The sequence below is a fragment of the Pteropus alecto genome, unplaced genomic scaffold, assembly GCF_000325575.1.
Source record: "Pteropus alecto unplaced genomic scaffold, ASM32557v1 scaffold20, whole genome shotgun sequence".
Lineage (NCBI taxonomy): Eukaryota > Metazoa > Chordata > Mammalia > Chiroptera > Pteropodidae > Pteropus > Pteropus alecto.
In genome coordinates, this window is record NW_006436298.1 from 48344188 (window position 1) to 48365021 (window position 20834).

The window sequence follows — 20834 nt, forward strand, 5'->3', positions numbered from 1 at the left end:
CTTCCTTCCTTCCTTCCTTCCTTCCTTCCTTCCTTCCTTCCTTCCCTCCTTTCTTTCTTTTAAATTAACAATCAATCTTTGCTTCCTGCAGGTCTATAGAGCTTTTCTATTTTTTCTTGAATCAGTTTTAGTAATTTGTGTGTTTCCAGGAATCTGTCCATCTCATCTGGATAATGTAATTTGTTGGCATCTAATTGTTCATAGTATTCTCATAATCCTTTTAATTTCTAAGATTGGCAGTAATGTCTTCACTTTCACTTCTGTATTGTTATTTTTGACTTTTAACTCTATTGCAGTACAAATGATCTTTATTGAACATTGGTGTACAAATTGAAAATTGAATTTTTGATTAGATTTACACAGCTTCAAGGGTATAATGTAAAAGTTATCTCTTTGTTTTACATAATTCTTAGAAAATTTTTGTCCTTGCTTTTAAATCACCTCTTCCCTCCAAACTTGTTAGGACCACAGAGAGGAAGGAGGCCTGGTCTTTAAAAGGAATCAAAGGTAGAATATTAGTCTCCCAGCATCATGTGAACTATATGCTCCAGCAAAGGTGGCTAAGTAGGATACATGAAAATTGATCATTTAAAGACTAGATGCATTATTACTCTCTTTTGGTAAGCAGACATTTGATACTAAGTTGGACTGAACTTTTGTTTCTATGCTCTTTCAAAAGAGTTACTCTGTAAAACAAAGTAGTTCTTATTAAAAAAAAAAAAAAAAAACAGGAAAGGAAAAAAGAAAGTAAGCAATGCCCAAGGTCCCCAGAGTTTTAAATTCAATTGGGATATCTTGTAACTGCTAACTTGAGTTTCCTCCTACTTACTTTGATGCCTTGTTTTCTATCCCATAATTTGAATTTGAATTTAGGCAGCATTTCTTAGGGCTTCCTGAACTTTAGACTTTGAAAACTCCTAAAGCCGCCATGGGGTGAATTCAACAGAGTGAATTCAAAATGGCAGCTAATACTGTGACCTAGCAGTAAAGCACGATCTTTTATGCACTACTTTAATAATAATAATAATAATAATAATAAATATATAAATTATGTTTTTCTCATCCTTTTTTGGATGATTAGGGTTATTTAAAGGACTATTTTCAAAGGAGCCTGGGGAATATCAATTTTCCTTTGCTAAAAGTTAATAATTCAATAATTCAAAATATCAATATTCCTATGTTCCAACATACCCATATGAGGAGGAAATAATATCCTATTATTCCTTTATCCTATTTTTGTGAGGTGATGATACATATGAGAATTAAGACTCACAGTTTAAAAAGTTAATAAATGAGACAATCTTAGCAAAGATTGTTTCTGGTCAATTTGATTATGTCTCGATATTAACTTTTGACAGAACTCTCCATTCATCCTACTGGACAATTTACAACTAGTTTGAATACATATGACTGAAGAACTACTCTGTGAAAATATAGAAAGGTAGCATAGAAAAATCCTATAATAGGTACCAAGGTCATACCATCAGTGAGTTGTGGGGTTAAGACGAAAACACATAGATCTCCCGACTGCTGGTCAGGGTTTCTTAAAGTTAGGCTGAACTCAAGTTAAACGTATCTGAGTCAAAGGGATATCTAGACAGAAACCTCTGACAAGCAGAAAGGAAAGAGATGGGGTTGATGTCCATATAAAAAGGGAGCAAGATAGCAGGACAGAATTCTCAAGTCTTGGAAACAAAATTAATTTTCTTCAAGTAAATAAGTAAGCATGCTGAGAAACAATGCTGAGGGCCACATAGTGGGTGGGAATTACAGGCCTCATCTTTGCAGGCAGCTTCAGAGTTAAGTTTTGGATATAATATGCAATCCAGAGTTGGAGGCAGATGAGTATAGATCCAAATCCAATCTCTTCTTTTTCACTGTGGGCAAGTTAATTCAGCCTTAAAAGCATCTAGTTCCTTGATCCTTAAACAATGATAAATGTAAAAAATATAAATAAAGCATACGGTTTTGAGCAACAAAATAAGATAATTTAAATACAGATTGTATCCAGCAGAAAGCCACCAAATAAAAATTAGTTACATCTGTTTTTCCATGGATTTTACTCACTCGTCATCAAGAGCATAGAATTTTGAAATTAGATAGTGTATCAGTAGAATGCTCATGGTAGCAAGTAATAAAAACTCAATTCCTAAACAATAAAGAAACATCTCACCAAGTGTAAGTCTCAAGACAGGACATGCTTCAAGACAGTTTGATAAAATAGTTCAATAATGTCAACAAGACCCGGGTGTTATCTGTTGTCCACTCTTCCATTCAGAGTGTGACTTTATCATATAACTGGTTTCCTGATGTTTGTGGGATTGCTACAGTAGCATTCATATCTGTTGATAAGAGAGAGTGCTCCTTGAAATCATCAACGTTCCTCCCGTGTGGTGAGAGTGGTCCAAATTAGGTCACATCTCCTCATACAATAACTGTTGCCAAAGAAAAGCCAGGCTCTGAGTGATTTAGGCCTTGATTCCTGAGCCACTCAGCAGCAGAGAGGATGGGACTGTCATGATCATCAGACCCCACTTCTTGAGCTTCTTGGAGTCAAATTTGGGTTTAGGGAGTCAGACCCAATGTCTGCTCCTGAAAGCTTAGATTCCAACTTACTTGCCATGTTGTGTAACTTGGGTAAGTTTTACAACTACGTTGAACTTACTGAATTTCCTCATCGGCAAGTTGGATATGAAGCTGAATTGAGATAAATAAACATGAAAACAAAAGGATCAGCAGAATGTCTGGTATGTACTCAGTAAATATTAATTGTATTATTATTATTCATCTACATGCTTTCGTATTATGTAATAGTTTTAAGAATGTCTAATAAAGTGAGATTTTTGAGAATGTATACATCATCACTTTCATTGTTCACCTCCAAAGTCTTACCTATAATAAATGTCCAACATATTTCTTTAACAAATGAATAAATAAATGAATATCTATTGAGTGAATGATTTAAGGCCTGAAAACAATAAAAGATAGATTTAAAAGAAAGGCAACCAAATGATGACTGGAAGAATTATAAATTAGGAAAAATATGAGAACAAAATGGGCCAGAGTGAGAAAGAATATACTTGAGAGAAAAAAACACTAGACCTAGAGAGGCCTTTCCCCTTAAGACTTGAATGGTTGCAGGAAATAAGCAAAGCAAATAAAATTTGTGTTTAGGGTAACCAGTACATTGAGGCTATGATATCTTCAAATATTTTGTTTTATAATTTGATAAATAATAAATATTTGGATAAAACCCATATGAATGCTTACTGCACTTTAGAGGAGGTAGAAGAAATAAAAATAATAGCTACCAAGTACTTGATATGTTATGGGTGTTGTTCTGAGTGTTAATCTTACATAAACTCATATAATCCTCAAAACAAACCCACGAGGTAAGTACTATTCTTTTTATCCCCATTCTCATTTACAGATAGAAAAATCAAGCCCAGCAAGACTGGGCAACTTGCCCAAATCACATAGACAGTAAGTAGAAAACTGAGATTTTTACCCAACAGGTCTGACTCAAGTGTCTGTGTTTTTAGCCATTACACTATACTGTATAATAAAATAGAAGGGTGCTCAGAAAAACTAGATTGCTTTTCCAAACCACCACACATCCAAGAGTTAAATGTGTTAGTGCCCATAAGGAGCCCCGCAGGCCTCACAGGTCACTGAGAGTCCAAAGGCAGAGCCACCAGTTCACGACACATGTGTTCCCTCCGGCCCTTACATTGTACTTCCGTAATCTCCAGCGTATAACACAATGGCTGTGAAGAGTGCCAACTAATCATATCTGTTAAGTGGATGATTGTGTAGATGGATGGATGGACGGATGGATGAATGCCAGTATATATGTTGTGCCCACCTTATTTCCACAGCAGACCAAACCTCTTCATGCTTCCCCATTTGGTAAATTGTCATTAAAAACTTGCTGGATTTTTCAAGATGAGATGGTATGATTCACAATAACACTTGGAGTAATACGAAAGAGATAGAGATAATCCATTCCTCAGAGGATACTCTGGAACTTGGAATGAATAGAAAGTTTTTGACTCTTCCCAGGGACTCTTTCAGAATTGTTGCTGAGCTATAGAGAAAAAGCACAGAAAACTGCCTGAATGAAAGGAAAAGCTAGTCCAGGGGGCTCTCCAAGGGAATTAAGGGACCAGGGACTATCAAAGTACCACTTACCTCAAAAGGAATCTACAAACAGTAAAACAAGGACAGTCACCTCTAGACATGTTTTTTGGTTACAGTTTAACATAGATCTGCCTTTGATCAGAATTTAACTTGAAATTCCTGCACTTTCCTTCGGCTCCATTCACCTAGCTGCTTATATTTGAACATTCAAGGGATTCAGAACTCCTACTCTTTCTAGAGAGCTAAAGGCCTCCAAGAGTTAAGTTTCACGAACCATATGTAAACCACTATACAGATTTCAGATACAGCTGCACAAATAAAGTGCAATCTTGAAACATGAGTATTGAGATCATTGCACTAGAAATCTCTGCCTGTTGTAACTATGTAGTCCCATCTCTTGTCCAGATTGATCTTTATAATTAAAAATAAAAAAAAATCAACATCATTTCCTTATCTGTCTATACTAATCATTTGTCATATGTAGAATACTCCAGAAGCCATTTCCATATTTGATAGATACCAGTGGAGGTAATTAATTTATAAATTGGACTTTTAAAAGAAGCTTTTAAAAAGTCAGTGTACTTACATAACCTTAAAAGCAAATGTCTTTAGCTTTCAGCCTCTGAAGGAACAAAATCAAAACTGCTTGAGCAAATTTCCTGGCTAGAGGAAAAACTAGAGGCTCTGGACCATAAAGAAGACAGTGGGGACCTGTATAAAAAAATGGTTCTTGCAAAAGACCAGGTATGTAGTAGAAGAAAAATTATCTTTATTTCAAAAGTTAACTAAACTTACATGAACTGACAATTCTGCAGTCATTACTGGCTGGGTTGGAAGTTCATATTTAAGTTCAAGATGGTTAATAACAATTTTGTATTTGCTAAATGTAATTGTACTTCCTGATGAATATTTACTTACAAAACTTAATTTTGTTAGTAATATTTTTAAAGTTTGTTTGATATGCATCCCTTTAAACAAGATTAGCTGTAGAGTCCATTTATTTTGTAAGTGGTATTGACTGTACAAATGCTGCTTAGTTTTCAAGGTTAAACTTAACCAAGGAATAGTTTCTTTCTATGTAATAAAATAAGTGGATCAGAAAATTTGGTATGTGCTTTTAATCAATTCCTTTATAAAGAGTTATTAATCTTTGAATCTCAAGACATTTTTATATGTGTCATTATATAAAAATTTATCTCTTGTTCAATCCAAATGGGTTCGCATCTGCCTTTGGAATATATATAGATATAGATATATACACATATGTATGTATATATGCACATACACATTACAGAATAGATATGTATATTATATATTTATATATTCTTAGATATGTATATTCTTAGAAAACATACCCATATATTACAAAGAAGGAAACAAACCCATTTGCTCCCATATAAAAGTATGTGTGATATAAGGAGGGGTTAGTATTACCTGCAGTACATCAGCAAACTAGAAAAACTAGAGGCTCTGGACCATAAAGAAGACAGCAAACATTATTTTTCCCAATCATTTCCTAGTTCTTAACACATTCGTACACTTTGTCCTTTGGCTCTTCATGACAATGGAGAAGAGATAAGAATGGAAACAATGATTTCTTTAATGATGATTTTCAAAACCTCTGGCTGAGATAATGCCATTCATAAGATTTGAGAACTGGTACATATTTATATCTATAATACTTTGAATATGTAAAAGGAAGAGTTATACACTTCATTTCTGAACTTTCCTCTTTTTCAGTGCATTGAGAAATTACAAGCTGAAGTGAAAGCCTCTCAGGAGCAACTTACAGCCCATGTAAGTGTTTTTCTCCAATTTTCATCCTTAATTTACATCACTGTTATCTTGGACATGAACAGAATATTTTCGGAAGTTATAACTGCTGTCTTTCTGCTGCAAACCAAATCACAAGGCTAAGAATCAGTATTTTTACCACCTCTACAGAGTTGCTTTTCATAAAAGAATTCTGATTCATGTTGATGATAAAAATTACAAAACTGAACTCTTATATTAAACCAGGTTGGTTTAATCAAGTATCATCAGGATAAGAGAACTGGAAACAAAGGATAGAAAGACAAGGAAACCAGGCTCCTTTAGTGAGTGAATGGAAGTAGAAATTACAGACACATTGAATGTAGGTCTATAACAGTTCCCCTTAAACTTTAGTATACAAAAATTATCTGGAAAACTTTTAAAAACACAGTGCCTGGAGATTCTGTTTCCTATATGCCTAGAGTGGAACCTGAGAATGTGCTCTTCTAGATGATATTAGATTCAGGTCATGCTGATGCTGCCAGTCTTTCGCCTATATTTCATGAAGCACTGGTTTTTATATATTCATTCTGCCCTAGTCTTGTGATTTTTAGGCAAGTGAACATATAAACAAATCGGACATGAAATTGTCCATTTTCTTCTGTAAGTGCTGCCCTGAGAGAGACCCTATGAGTTTCTAGGGTCAATTTTATTTATGCTTTAGCCTATCTTTGCTCAGAAAACAACTAATGAGCATCTCCTGCCACAATACCCTTGTGTATTCACGTGCATAAACCAGTCATCGCCTTGCCACCGCCCTTCCCAGGGATCTGAACAGCTCTGATGCCTTAAGCGTTTCCTCAAAGACTTGCTCACCATCCTCAGTGACCTCTTTTATCTACATCTTGGATGCTCTGCGGTGACTTCTTGATTAAGAACACTGGCCACTCATGTTAAATGGACAATTTAACCATGAACTCCTCAAGACCAATCTGAGAGGCTGCAGTCCAGGGGGAAAAAAAACAAAAAACAAAAAAACTCTGCAAAATAATAAATTTTAGTCACCATTCCTTTGGAGTTTGAAATGAGCCAATCCAGATAAAATCACAGTAGTTGTCCCAGTTTTGTGCTGAGATAGAGAAAAGCTAATTGGCTATGGCAGTTAGCAGAGCTTTTAACTATAATTTCAAAATCTTTTTTGACCTTGTATGCTCAATTGATCAATACTGAAAATGACTGCAGCCTGCATTTGTGACACTGTGACATATTCAGACAGAAGTATATCTCATTAGCCCAGTATTCTGTCACAGACTCCTCTTGCCTGGCATGCCCCTGAGGGTGCCAGTTAATGATGATTGTCAGAGAGTGTCTCCTCATGCCAGACTGATACCTACAGCCATATGCCCATGGGGTTTTAGCTCAGAATTTTTTAGGGAGAGCAAATTATTTACTAAGGTTCTGATATTAGCTTCTAGAATCTCTTCATGAAAAACTGATGAAAAAAACATAGTCATGGGTGCCTTAGAGAAGTTCCTGTGGTGTCTTCTTCCTTTGCCTAGCTTCTGTGGATTCTATTCTTGTACCACACTGTTCCACGCCCCACTCTTGTCTAAACTGGGATTGCTTCCTTGTATTAGGGTATGATACCCATGACTGAGATCTCTCTTACATAATTTTTCAATGTTCAGGTTTTAACATAGCACTATAGTCATCAAAGTTTTGCTTCAACTCATCAAAAATATTTAAATAAAAAAATATTAATAACGATATTTATTGAGAGTAGATTATGTGTCTACTACATGGTAGGTGCTTCATATATTACCTATTTTAAACCTCAATACAACCCAACAAGGTGAGCATTGTTTTTCAGAGAAGAAAACTGAAATTTAGAGATTAGATCACTTGTCCCATGTGTCAATTCTGAAACTCATGCTTTTGCCATCACAACTTGTTGCTTCTCCAAATTATATTCTCGACATGCCATTTGAGGTATCAAACAGTATTTATAAAAGTTTATCTCCAATCTCCTTTCTCTCTCTATTCAGTCTGAGTGATTCATCAGATTATAATGCTTCAAGGCGGACTTCCACGAAAATAAACAACCCTTCGCCCCCATCAAGTTCTTCCTATATTAATCAACCCATGATTACAGCTCCTTAGTGTTGTAATGAGCATTTCCTAAAACATTGTTCCTGGGAAAAATATTCCAAATGATGTTAACAGGTATTCTGGAGGGAAAAAATGGGAAGGGAATTAGAAATTAAGTTAAATGGCTGTTTTACTGCAGAACTTATTAGTGTATAGTCAATCTCCAAGAAAAGACCATAGTATATCACCTTTCAATGGTATTTTACCATGAATGGAGTTTTAAGCACACAGATTTGGAGATGACTGTCATATCACATTGAATTAAGGCACTATGCTTGCTAAATACAATCTAACTATCTTGCCAACACCCCAGGCTCAGCATATATGAGTCAAATTTATCATCTTCTATTCTCATCTCTTAAATCTGCTCCTCTATTTGTATTCCCTAACCATGGTGAAAAATATCACACTACTTTTATTTATTCTAGATACAAACTACAAAGCGGTATTAGAATCCTACATCTCTCTGCCTCTATCACACATTTAATTAGTTGTCAGGCTCTAAGTTTCTACAAGTTATCTCACTTCTGTGTCTTCTATTCCATTGTACTGCCACATCCTTAGCTCTTTTTGATGATTTTACATGTTGATTATTGCTACTGGCCCCAAGATACAATATAGCCCACTTGCTTTCACACCATCAAGCTCTGGTTGCAGAGGAGAGAAAGGATAAAATCTATGTGTAAAGATTTGGGGTGGGGGCAGAAACCCAAACACAGCCAAAGATTAACACTCACAGGGAGAATGAGTGTTCTATTGGAGTGGCAGAGAAGAGAAAGGGGATTAAGGGACCGAGGTGGTAGGAATGAAACCCGTAGATGGGGTGAGGGTTCTTTGGGAGATTGCAAGGTTCCAGGGAGTTCTGGGGATGCTTAAGATTAGGAAACAACAGAGAGCATTAATAAGAGTTGTCAGGCAATGTGTATTTGAACCCCCTTAAGTGTTTGAGAGTCATGTATGAAGCTTGGAATTCTCTTTTGGGCTACGCTCCCTCCATGTATCACTACCGTAGAATCTGACCACTGTAGTAGTCTCCTGGTTTCCCTGACTTCACCCTGAGTGAAGTTTCCGCAGGACCATCCCTACCCCTGGTCTCCCTTTCTCACTCACTACCCTCTGCCTCATGCTGAACAGGCTAGTGAAATAGAACTGCTGTTCTTTACACGACCAGTGTCAGTTGGTGCTCTACGACTTTGCTCTTGCATTCTCTCTCTCTGGACTATCCTTTCCTCTTTTCTTTAACCAGATAATTCTTACTTTTCTTGCAACACTCATATCAGGGATCAACTTCTCCCTTCGCCCCCAGAGTACCTTCTCTGAGGTCCCATAGCCTCCTATGCATTCATCTGTTTTAGCTCAAAATACTACATTTTATTGATGTTACCTGTTTATACATCTGTCTCCCACCAGACTTGAAGGTCATTGAGGGCAGCACCAAGAATGTTTCCCTATTCACTACACCAAGTACAGGGCTGAGCACATTGCAACCACTCAATACATTTTGTTGAATTGAATTGAATTTTACTCTGATCATGTCATTTCCCCTGTTTCAAAGCCTAGATTAAGACAATAGTTGCCCATTATTCCAGAATAAAGTTCAACCTCGCAACCATGGCATTTATCACACTGAAAATGAGGGTGTTACTGTTTTTCCTGACTCTTCTCCGTCACACATCTGTGACTTCCAAGTACACCCAAGCATTGCTGCCTTAGGGGCTCTGCTCCTGGTTTCATTTCCACCTAGAATATTTGTCCCCACGATGGTACTTGCCAGATTTTCCCCATTCTTCATCAAGATTGTTCTTTCCAGGAAGTTTTCCCTGACCATCAATCCAGAAGTAATCTCTCCTTCCTTGGTACTTTCATAGCTCTTCTCTGCCCCTCTCTCTGTCACTTGTCACACTATTACCCACAATAGAATTATTTGATGTGACCTAGCTCTTCCCCAAGACTGTGAACTCTTGAAGAATAGAGCAAGTCTTTTATCTTTATGCCTCTCGCAGTGTCTTGCTCAACATTTTGTACAGATTTCATTGAAATGAATTGTTTAAATGGCTAAATTAAAAATAAAAGTTATTTTGATAATTATAAGAAACTACGTTAAATCTCTGGGAAAATTACTTTATGAAATTTTATTCCTTAAATATGCCAGATACAAAAGGCATGACTTTAATCTGAAATAGATATTTTCAAGGTATAATGTGGAAGGAATAAAAGGTAATAATCTCAGGAATGGAAATATAGGAAAAATAACAGAAAAAACACAGTTGTGGAAAATCCCTATTTCAGAAAAAATAAGAACATCTAGAGGAAACTACAGCCTTAGCATGAAAATGAACAACCTAGAGTCTTGACTTTCTTTTATTCAGTTCACTTGCCTAGAACACGATAGTTGGATTACGTTATTGTGTAATTAAATGGATAGTTATGAAATAGAGAGAGATACAAGCCTAAACATTTCAGAGTGAATTGTCACTGCTAATATTTGGATGATTGAAATTGCATCCCATTAACTTTAGTTTGCCTAGTCACAGCTTATAACTTTCAAAAGATTACAAAGGGTTGCTCCTCCTAATGCATACACAGGTACTCATGCTGAGCCTAGGTGTTTTTTTTAGCTCCCTCCCACTTGATTACTTATCTGCTTAGAGACCTTCATGGGATTAAATAATATCTGAAGCAAATGTTTATAATCACTTAACAATAATTGTTCATATTAGGGCAATTTAAGTCAGGACTAGGAATCTTAAGGGAATAAAGTCCTTTTACAATTAATACCTTCCAAATTGTTGAATCCACTGTTTGCCTATTTTTAGTATTTGGTAGTGGTGGGGAGGGGTATAAATACTCAGCTCTGTCCATCTACTCTGTCATTGATGATCTGATTATCTACAGTAGTATAGGGGTTTGCCTCCCCTCCCACCTCCATCCCAATGGCCAGCCCATTTCTTGGTCTAGATGCCCCCAACACCTGACTAACACCAAAAGTTCTGTAATATTTGATGGGATTATTTCAAAAAGAGAAATCTGGGTAACTGGGTAATAGACACTCAAGTGTTAAGTTATTCTCTATACTGTTCTGTATGCTTGAAATATTTCACAATAAACTAAAAAGTTAACAATAACCGGAAGAAGGAACCCTTCCAATAAATTACACAGCATGCTTCAAGCTGTGGGATAGTTGAGTGTGTCTTTGAAATCAGAAATTCCTGACCCACAGATCCTGAGGACATACTTAGACCTGGAAGCAATGGTCCTGAAGTTCAGGGACAAGAATATAAGGCATGAAGGAACCACCAGGGGTACCCATGACAGAGTTTTCCCCAAAAGGTGGTTTAACTTCTTTTCCTTCTCTAAGGAAGCTATCAACTGCCATTTTGCTTTCTAAATTAAGAATCTATAAGAGTCCTCTCCCCTAGAATTCCAGGCTGTCAGCTAATTGTTTTTTTCCTACTGTGATAGAGAACATAGGTTGGTTTGGGGCTGCCTAACCATCTGTTACACATCTTAGGCAATAGTACACTGATATCTTTTCCCCTTCCACCCTGCATAGTCTTGAAGGGCCTATAATTCAAAGTACTCTATCAGCTACCAGCAGGGGAGTGGGCATGTGTCCTAAGCCAATTGGACTCTGAATGTTAATTCAAGCGAAACCAGAGAGGAAAAACAGTGATAATTCAAGTGATGCAAGAGAGAAAAAACATTGATATATACTAGTGATGCCCAGGCATCATGGCAAAGGAATTTGTGCTGCCAGGACCAGAAACGCTTTAGTTCCTATCTATTTCTGAATCTGATTCCTGTCCATTTTAGGAATAATCCAACAACCCCAATTAGCTTTAAGAAAATTCACTTTTTCTTTACGCTAGTCAGGATCAAATTTGGTTGTTTACTGCTGAGAGCTGTAACTCTTATATTATTTAGTTCTCAAAGTGTGGCCCCTGGACTTGTTTAAAATGCAAATTTTGAGGCCTCAGATCATCTCCTGAATCAGAAACTCTGGGAGTGGGATCCAGTAATATGAGATTTTAAAGTCCTCCTGATGATGGCTAATGTCTGAGAAGCACTGTACTGTCCAATAAAATCCCTAGCATTTGCAGCCTAGACGCTCTGTTCTCACCAGAATTATTGTTCCTGATGAGCACCTTGCTGTTGGGGCCCATCTCTCTGTCCTCATGCTCCTGCCTCTAAGAAACATCCCCAGGCCTGATTCTTAGCACAGGACATTTGTTCAACTAATGAGCCCAGAAAAAAAATGATCTTCCTGCTTCTTCCTCTCTAAATCTCATACTTCTACAGGCTTTAGCAGTATCACATTGTTCCTGAAGCTTATCATGACTAATTCTAAGGCCAAGTGACAGTAATTAATAACACCTTAGAGTCATATAACAATTTACCGTTTCTTAAATACTCCCACCCACATTACATCATTTATTTTTCACAACAATCCTGTGAGGCAGGTATTACTCCTTCTCTATCAGATAAAACGAAAATCAAGAAGACATCAGGAAGCCTGCTCACTGCAAACAGCTAGTAGGTAGCAAAGAAAAGACTCTAATGTAGGTATTCTGACTCTAGGGCCCTTGTTTCATAAACTTGATTTCACTCTTATTTCAGATTTTTTGTTGAATTCCCAACACACATGCTGGTTGTGTCGATTATTTATGATCTTTTAACTTTATCGTAATCTACAGACCTCATGGCAGAGTTACTCAGCCTGAGGGACCTTGGCAGTAGAAGCTAATAGAGTTTTGCCTGGAGCCAATGAGGAATGGGGAAATTTCTTCCCAGAGAGCCATTCTTTTGGAGCTAAACATGTTACTCTAACTGAAAAATTTCTCAGTGATTATTTATGAATAGAACCTCTTGGTACCAAATGGCAGCCTATACAATAAACCTCAGAAATATTTTATTGCATTAATTAATTATATTATAGCTAAGCCCTCTCTGTATCCCACCCTCTTTGGTTGATTTATCTGGACTAGATGATTATTTGGCCCTTTATTTTAACCCTTTATGTGGTTATATCATGGCTCATCTATGTACTTAATCTGGAGAAGCTAAAAATAGAAAAAATAACAGAGGCTTTCAAATCTCATTGGCGAGTGTTGCTGCCAAACTCCTTTGTGAACTTGGAAAAGAAAGGGGTCTGAGCTCTCACTGCACACCAACAAGTTGCTCATAACCCAGAGTCAATACTCTCTGAACTGTAAGCCATTAGACAGATCCTGCCTAGTAAGGTGTGGTTAAATAGCTAATCTTTGGCACATTGATGAGGCAATATTCAAAATAAAACTTTGGAGCTCCACCAGGATCTTATTTAATTAATCTTATCTTTTTTTTTTTTTTTTTTTGGCCTCAAAATGCCAAGGCACAATACTTTGCTATGGGAACTACTAATCTTAGCTACAGAATTATCTAATGAAGGCAGATTGAGGGGCAGGGACCCAACGTATGAGTTCGGTCAGCACATCAGCCAAGCTCAGATTCTGGCTCATACCCAGGAAGCTCGTTTTCCCTTCTCTGCTCAGAGCTGAGTCCTGTTTCTTCATTTTCTATAGATGATAAATAAATTTAAGCTGAACGAACACCCAAAGACAATTCCTGCCACCCCAGTTACTTTAGAATCACTGCATGTGTCTGAAATTTGTTTAACCACCTAATTGTACACATGGTTCTAATCCTTTCACTTTTTTTTTTTTGGTAAATATCTATTAGCAAACTATGTATTTTTTCAAACATATATTTCAGTTTCTCACTTGATAAGTTTGGACTTCTCACATCAACAGCCTATCAAAAGAATATACAGTTTAGAGTCTCAAACATTCCAATACAGACTTTTGATGTAATCTCTACCTAATTGTCAAAAAATCAGGTGAGAATAATGTAAAATTGTTCACATCAGTTTTTCCTTTTGATCCTGAGCTGTATTAATCTATATAAACCACCAGCAATAATGCTCACACAGAACTTACGCTATAGTATTATTACAAGAATCTAATAGAAATTATTTTTTAAAATCATTATTTTCTTAATAAATCAAAATCATTTAAGATGAGTGAGAGTCATACCCTCCCATTATGGAGAATAGAAAGATGAACTATTGATATGAATCATGGTGGGGAGGAGTGGGTTTAATTGGTCTTGCTACCTAATTAATTCCCCCTAGGGAGAAGGATAATAATGGAGAGCTAGGCACTAGAGTTGACCCTAATGGCCTTATGATAATTACTAAAATTCTGTTCCTCTTATTTGTGGAAAGACAATAATAACATTACTTAGCCTCACAGGGTGTTTTGGAGGGTACATAAACTTGTGAAGTAATATAGAAAGTAGTTAGCAGAGTGTCTAACACATACCAAGGTTCAAAAAATTTATTAAGTTATTCCAAAATGAATGGTTTCAGTAACTGCTCTATAATTTTTATGGGCTTGTGGTTAATAATCTGCTAGAATAAAGTACCTCATTTCAGCTGCCAGTTTATTTTATAGGGGGCACTAGGAAGCTGATTAATCAAAGACTCAAAATTACTTTCTGAGAGGAATCTTGTCCTGCCCTGCCAATATTTCCTTGGTTCATTTTTTCTCCTGGAGAATGTCTTTTTAAGCCTTTAGTAGAACTATCTAGTTATAATTTGTCTGTTTATTTGTCTTTATTCCACATTAGCTTATAAGCTTCTTGACAGTACAGCCTGGGTTTAATTCGTGGTGTTTGCCACATAGTAGGTTCTCAATAAGCATTTGTTCAATAAATGAATCAATAAGTCAATCAATGAGTGAGCAAGTGAGTGAATGGAGGTGAACATCCTTTCAATTCAAGAAATATCATTTTGGGCCTCACAATTTCTAAAAGAGAATGTCATTTCTGGCCTCATCTCAGCTGACCATTTCTACCAGAGAGCTCTGTGCCTAACTGGACTCCAAGAACTAACCATGAGTATTGCCTTGGATTCAACACTTAGCTTTCAAAAGCTTGGCTGAAAAGAAGCATATCATGTAGGAGTATCTGAAATACAGTCCATTTTCCCTCTCAAATATATATCCCCAAATCCTTCCTGAATAAAGTGAAGTCATTAGAAAGCCACATTTCTAGACTATATCAAGTCATCCTAGAATTGCTTTTATGGAATGGCGGGGGTGGGGGTGTGTGTGTCATGATGCTAATGACTTAGTTTGGGAAGATTTTACAAGAAACTATTTTGTGAAGCTTATTACTGTATTTACTGTCAGATTACTATTGAGGATATTTATTACTATATCAGAGAGTATGTGTTTCTGCATCAGGAATATTGACTCTTCCACTGAACACTGGTCTTGTTTTTATTCCGTGGATTTTGTTTCTATGAATGATTGTTTTGACTACCAAAAAGGCTAGAGCCAAGTTCTTTGTGCCTCACCTCTAACAAGTGATTTTGTAGAATGTCAGGCATGAATTGTGCAAATCAACCTTCCCACTTGCTTCCCTTAACTTCCGTTTACCCTATCTTTCCGGTTTTTATTTTAGTGGCTTCTAACACAATATATTTACCTTTTCAAGCTACCCTAAATTCTTCCTGAAATGCATCAGTACTAAATTAAATCAACAAATCAAAAGAAAAGTAATCAGACTGATTCCAAAAGGCCCTGAGCAGTATTTACAGAGTTGGTTCCATAGACCATATATTCAATTTTGTAAGCCTTAAATACTTCTAGATATTTCTAGAGCACTTAAATCTCTGAACAGGCTGCTCATTGGCTACAAGAGAGTAAATAATATCATGGCAAGTGAGGACCTTGATTAGGTCTCTATGATCTTTCCTTTGACAGCTTCATTACCTGACATTCTCCCCTATCCCTACTTCCAGTAGACACCCAACGGTGGTTCTCATTTGAGGATTTGAGAATCCTCCAGGCTCAGGCCTCCATCCCTTAGCAAACTGGGCCCTTCCCCCTACTTCAACTCCTACTCACCTTTCAATACCTACTGCTCGTGTCTCCCAGGTGACAAGTTGCTCTTGACTCCTCAGGCAGAAACTGTCCTCCTCTCTAGTGCACATTCTATGGATCTCTCTTTTAGTCTTTATGCTACTCTATCAGTTGAGTCCCCAAGTCCTGGGACTTGGCTTTATTCACAGAGTTCTTGACACAGAGTAGGTGTTTCATAGATGCCTTGTTAAGTGAATGGATAAATAAGTGAGGGAATGTATCTATCTATATATGCTGGCTGCTATTTAAGGTTAATTTCTAAAATAAAACAAGTTAAGCATGTCCCACTAGTTTATAGTAAATCATCCAGAAAAGGGACCAAGAAATCATTTATTTACAATTTTATCCTACTTTAAAAGGAAAAGAAACAAAATCAAATAAAAATTTTTATCTTAAATGGACATAGCCTGGCATTTTATTAATATTAAACATTATCTGTTTTATTGCTATAATTTTATATTATTATTAAATATTAACTATAATATTTAATTTAACCATATTTATTTATTTATACTCCAATTTCACAAAGAATTTGTATGAAATAGTTGAATTTTTAAAAATACATAAATAATTGAAAAATATATATCAAAATAAAATAGCAATAAAAAGAGAAAGAATAGAACATGTACATTTTAAGTCGTAACTTCTCATACAATAGAGTTGAGACAAAAATATAGCTTTGATATTCCCAACAGCCAAAGGCAAAATGGGGAAAATGATCAGATGAATAGTTCTTATATTAAGGGGAGGAGATGTTATTAATTATTTTCTAATGAGTTAATTCTGAAATGAGATTTTGTGTTGGATTTCATATAGAGAATATTGAGAGATACAGTTGAGAGAAAAATCCATCAAAATTATCAGATGAGCAAATGCAGTAATGGATTTTACACGCTGTTTCAGTAATTTCCATAAAAAAGAAACCAAGGGCATAACATGTAAATAGTTCATCTTTTCTTATTGTAATTATAGTCTAGTTGGTATTGCATATTTTTTAAATCCCCAGCTCTTTATGATAATCTAGGGCAAATGTATTTAAAGGCCACATTCTACGTAAGTAATGTGGAAGAGGGAAGATGGCCAGAACAAGTCACCTGGGTCTGGAGAGTACGTGACTTACTTAAAATAGAGAATAAAGCCCAAGTTGTTCAGATTTTCCAGTTTTTCAGTAGATGGAAATCAAAATTTTGCGTGAAATTTCCTCATTTATAAATGTTGGCAACTAATTCAAATAAAATAGAATGATCTACGTGGAAATAAAACACATTTATAAGTAATCTAAATATTAACTTTACACTGGATTTTAAGTTTAGAATGCTATTTTCTTACATCTGTTTTACCATTTGAAAGATGTTCTTTACAAAGGACAGGAGTATGTGGTGATTGTAGGTGAGGGAAGTTAGTTTGTTTTAGTAGTGGTTGTTTCAGTCTCTCTAAGTTTATTAGTTAAAATAATGCTAGCTATGGTAACAAATGAACCCCAGAATTTCGGAGGCTTAACTAAATAGAAGTTTATTTCTTGTTTATTCAAGTAACAGTTTACTGTGAGTGTTCCTGCTGGGGAGCAAGCTCCTCTCATTCATTGTTATTCAGTGTAACTCAGTAATAAAAACTGAAGGAGGCTCTGCCATCTTGGACATGTGGATTCCCAGATTACTTGGGATCATCTCTATTCCAGTTGGACAGAGGGGAAGAGGTTTACAGTAGGGTATATCTGGAAGTGGTACCTCATGTCTGATCACTTTCTGTTGGCTAGAACTCAGTTATGAGGCCACACTAATTGCAAGGAATGCCAGGAAAGGTAGTCTAGCTGTGTAACCAAGAAGAAGAAGGGAGCATGGATTTTGATTGTCGTTCATCTTATCTTGTATCTGTAAATGTTGAAAATTTATCCCGAGTGAAGAACATTAGACATTGGTTTACTATTGTTATTATTATTGTTATTAAACCAGGTGAAACTTGAGATTAAAATTTATGCAATAACTACCAAACAGCATGAGAGAATGTATAATATCTCTTCATGTCTTGTTCCATAATATTCAATGGACAAAAATATTGCATTCCTTCTTTCTTTTCTTTTTTTTTAAATATATCAAATCTGACTCTGGCCTCTTTTGTTATTGTTAGAAGGAAATTTGGTCTCAGCCACTTGGCAGAAAGAGCGGTCTTCTCTCCTCTCTGGGGTTTGCTGTCCAAGAGTTAGGGGACATTGTTTTCTAGTCAGTTGTGGCTGCCCTTCCCTCTGCTCCATGCCCATGCCTATGGGCCCGTTCAAAGACCTGTGGCTCTTATTGTTCCATGCTAAGCCTTAACAGAAGATTTACAGGAGCTCCTACTTTATATATAGTACTCAGGGTCCAGCGTCCCTCACATGCCTGCCTATTTGTGGTCTTATTACCCAAAGGACCTGCATAAAAGTATGGTCCTTGCCATCTGAAGAACCTCCAATATTTCATTGTCTTTTTTTTGGATGAACACACTTCCTCCCCTGAGATTTGTTTACTTTCTTTTCCTTTTCAAAGCACCAAACTCTATCTCCTCCCTACTTGAGGTATTTTTAGGTTGTTTTATTAATGAGAACGGGCCTCTCAACCAAAAGCTTTCCAGGTGCTCAAAACTCCATCAAAGAATGCTAATTTCTATGGCCATGCCACCCTGAACATGCCCGATCTTGTCTGATATCTGAAGCTAAGCAGGGTCGGGCCTGGTTAGTACTATGGGAGATCACCTTGGAATACCAGGTGCTGTAGGCATTTAAAAAAAAAAAAAAGAAAGAAAGCTAATTTCCCTTTTTTGCATGGGAGTTGGAGATGGTGTCAGTGTTGGAGTAGGGGCAATTTCCCCTCATGAGATTGAAGTTTCCAGGTTGAATTTATTTGAAACTTGAGAGACTGTCTAAAGAGTTATATAGAATTGTATGCTTGGATAGTTGAATAGATATATACTATATTTTGGATTTTATTTTGTTAATAAATGTGAAATATTAAAATTATTAAATAAAATAAAATCTGAGCTGTTAGTGTTAGCTATTAGCATTGAATTTGATTTTGATTGTTTATTCACATGTTAGCTAGCTTCTAATCCCCAATGGTCAATCTATCATCATTACTAGGTGTACTAGGTGGTAACAGCCATAAAAGGAAATGCGAGCTCTTACGCCAGTAATCATGAGGTATAATAGAGTCATTGGCAAGTTCTAAGAAGAAAAAAAGAGAGACAGAACAAACACTTGGCTTTCCCCTTCTTAATCTCTCCTTCACAATACCCACACTCCACATACACACCCCTCCCACCCCAGTACATTGGGTAGGTTGACTAAATTTAAGAAATGCTTGAGCATCAACTTCTTATTTAAGACATTTTTCTCTCTGAACATTAAAGAGAGACTGCCTGGGGTTAGAGCCCTGCTCTACTAATCTTACCAGTTGTGTAGCCTTGGTAGGTTGCTTGATCTCTTTGAGGCTCAACTTCTACATCTTCAAAATGATGATAATAAATGTAGCTCACGAGGTTGTCATGAAGATTAAACGAGTTAATACTTATAAAATTCTTAGATCAGTACTTGCCACATAGTAAAACTTATATAAGTGCTTGCTGACTAATAAAACAAAACAACAAAAACAGCAAACATTTCTATAGCTTGCTCAGTGCTAAGCTTTAACAGCATTCTTGGTTAGAGGAGGTTCTGAAAATTTTAACATCATGGTTATCTGTAAAATGAGATAATCACAGAATCTGCCTCATTAGGGTTACTGTAAAGATTAAATGAGACGATACAGGTAAAGGGCTTAAAATAGTGTCTGGGACACAGATAACCTTGATTAATGTTGGCATTAATTACTGCTGCTTCATTATCCGGATCTTCATTTATAATATATGCTTTGAGATTTATCTAACAGTTTAAAAGCATGTGTTTTTCAGTTCCAGACTCCATTTTATTGAACTTAATGCTAAAGTACTTCACTGTATTCACAATAAATACATGTTCCGGTTGAACCCAAAGAATTCCTAATTCTTGTAAGTACTTATTCTTTCTGCACATGAGAAAAGCATGTAGAAGACTGTCTGCACCTGCCAAAGGAGGCCCAGAGGAACTAATATGGGTGTTTTTGCTTAACTTCACCTAAGTAAGAACACAGTGATTGCATTAGGCAGCTGTCAATGCCACAGGGAATGGAAAACTACCGCTGAGGAGTCTGCCAACTGGAAAAGATCATCTTCACTGCTCAGAGGCACTTCTGACCACACTCCTGTCCCTCCACCTTTGCCTTCTTAACTTTTACTTTCTCAGCCCCTAACGAATGTCATTTTGCTTGATTCTCTCCAGTTCTCGATTAACTGCATAAATAAACATCCCAACTAAGAGTCTTGATGATGCATGTTCCCCTTGTTGAAATGAAATGCAGCTGCATTAGCCAGTTTCTTGGATGTTCATTTTTGAATGCACATTACTGGAAATATTAGTGCATCTATAGTAGGAAGCCAGTAAAGAGTGGAGGGAGTTGCCTGGCACAGACCTTTCCATGAGATCTTTTTTTTTTTTTTAAGACTTTATTTTTGTAGAGCAATTTTAGGTTCACAACAAAATTGACAGGAAGGTGCAGAGATTTCCCATATACCCCTTGTCCCCACATATGCATAGCCTATCCCATTGTCCATGAGATGCTTTTTTTACATGCCTACAGCACCTGGTATTCCAAGGTAGATATCTTTTTGATGTTATTCTTCGCTTTCCTGATTTCAGTGCTCAAGCTAGGGCTTAAGTTGTCCTTATTTTATTCTTCTGTCCTTTTTCTGTTTTAGCTTTCCCATTCTCAAATACTGTCAGGA

The 20834-nt window shown here is 36.4% G+C and overlaps 1 protein-coding gene and 1 pseudogene across 1 annotated transcript in view; both read left to right on the top strand.

Moving 5' to 3' along the window:
* CCDC192 (coiled-coil domain containing 192) overlaps window positions 1–20834 on the top strand; it is a 181852-nt gene that overhangs the window by 50906 nt on the left and 110112 nt on the right. The window contains exons 4-5 of the mRNA XM_015590372.1: window positions 4753–4884; window positions 5881–5937. Of these exons, the coding sequence (XP_015445858.1) occupies window positions 4753–4884; window positions 5881–5937 (189 nt within the window). The remainder of the gene's footprint in view (window positions 1–4752; window positions 4885–5880; window positions 5938–20834) is intronic.
* LOC112480925 lies at window positions 18642–18757 on the top strand (annotated as a pseudogene).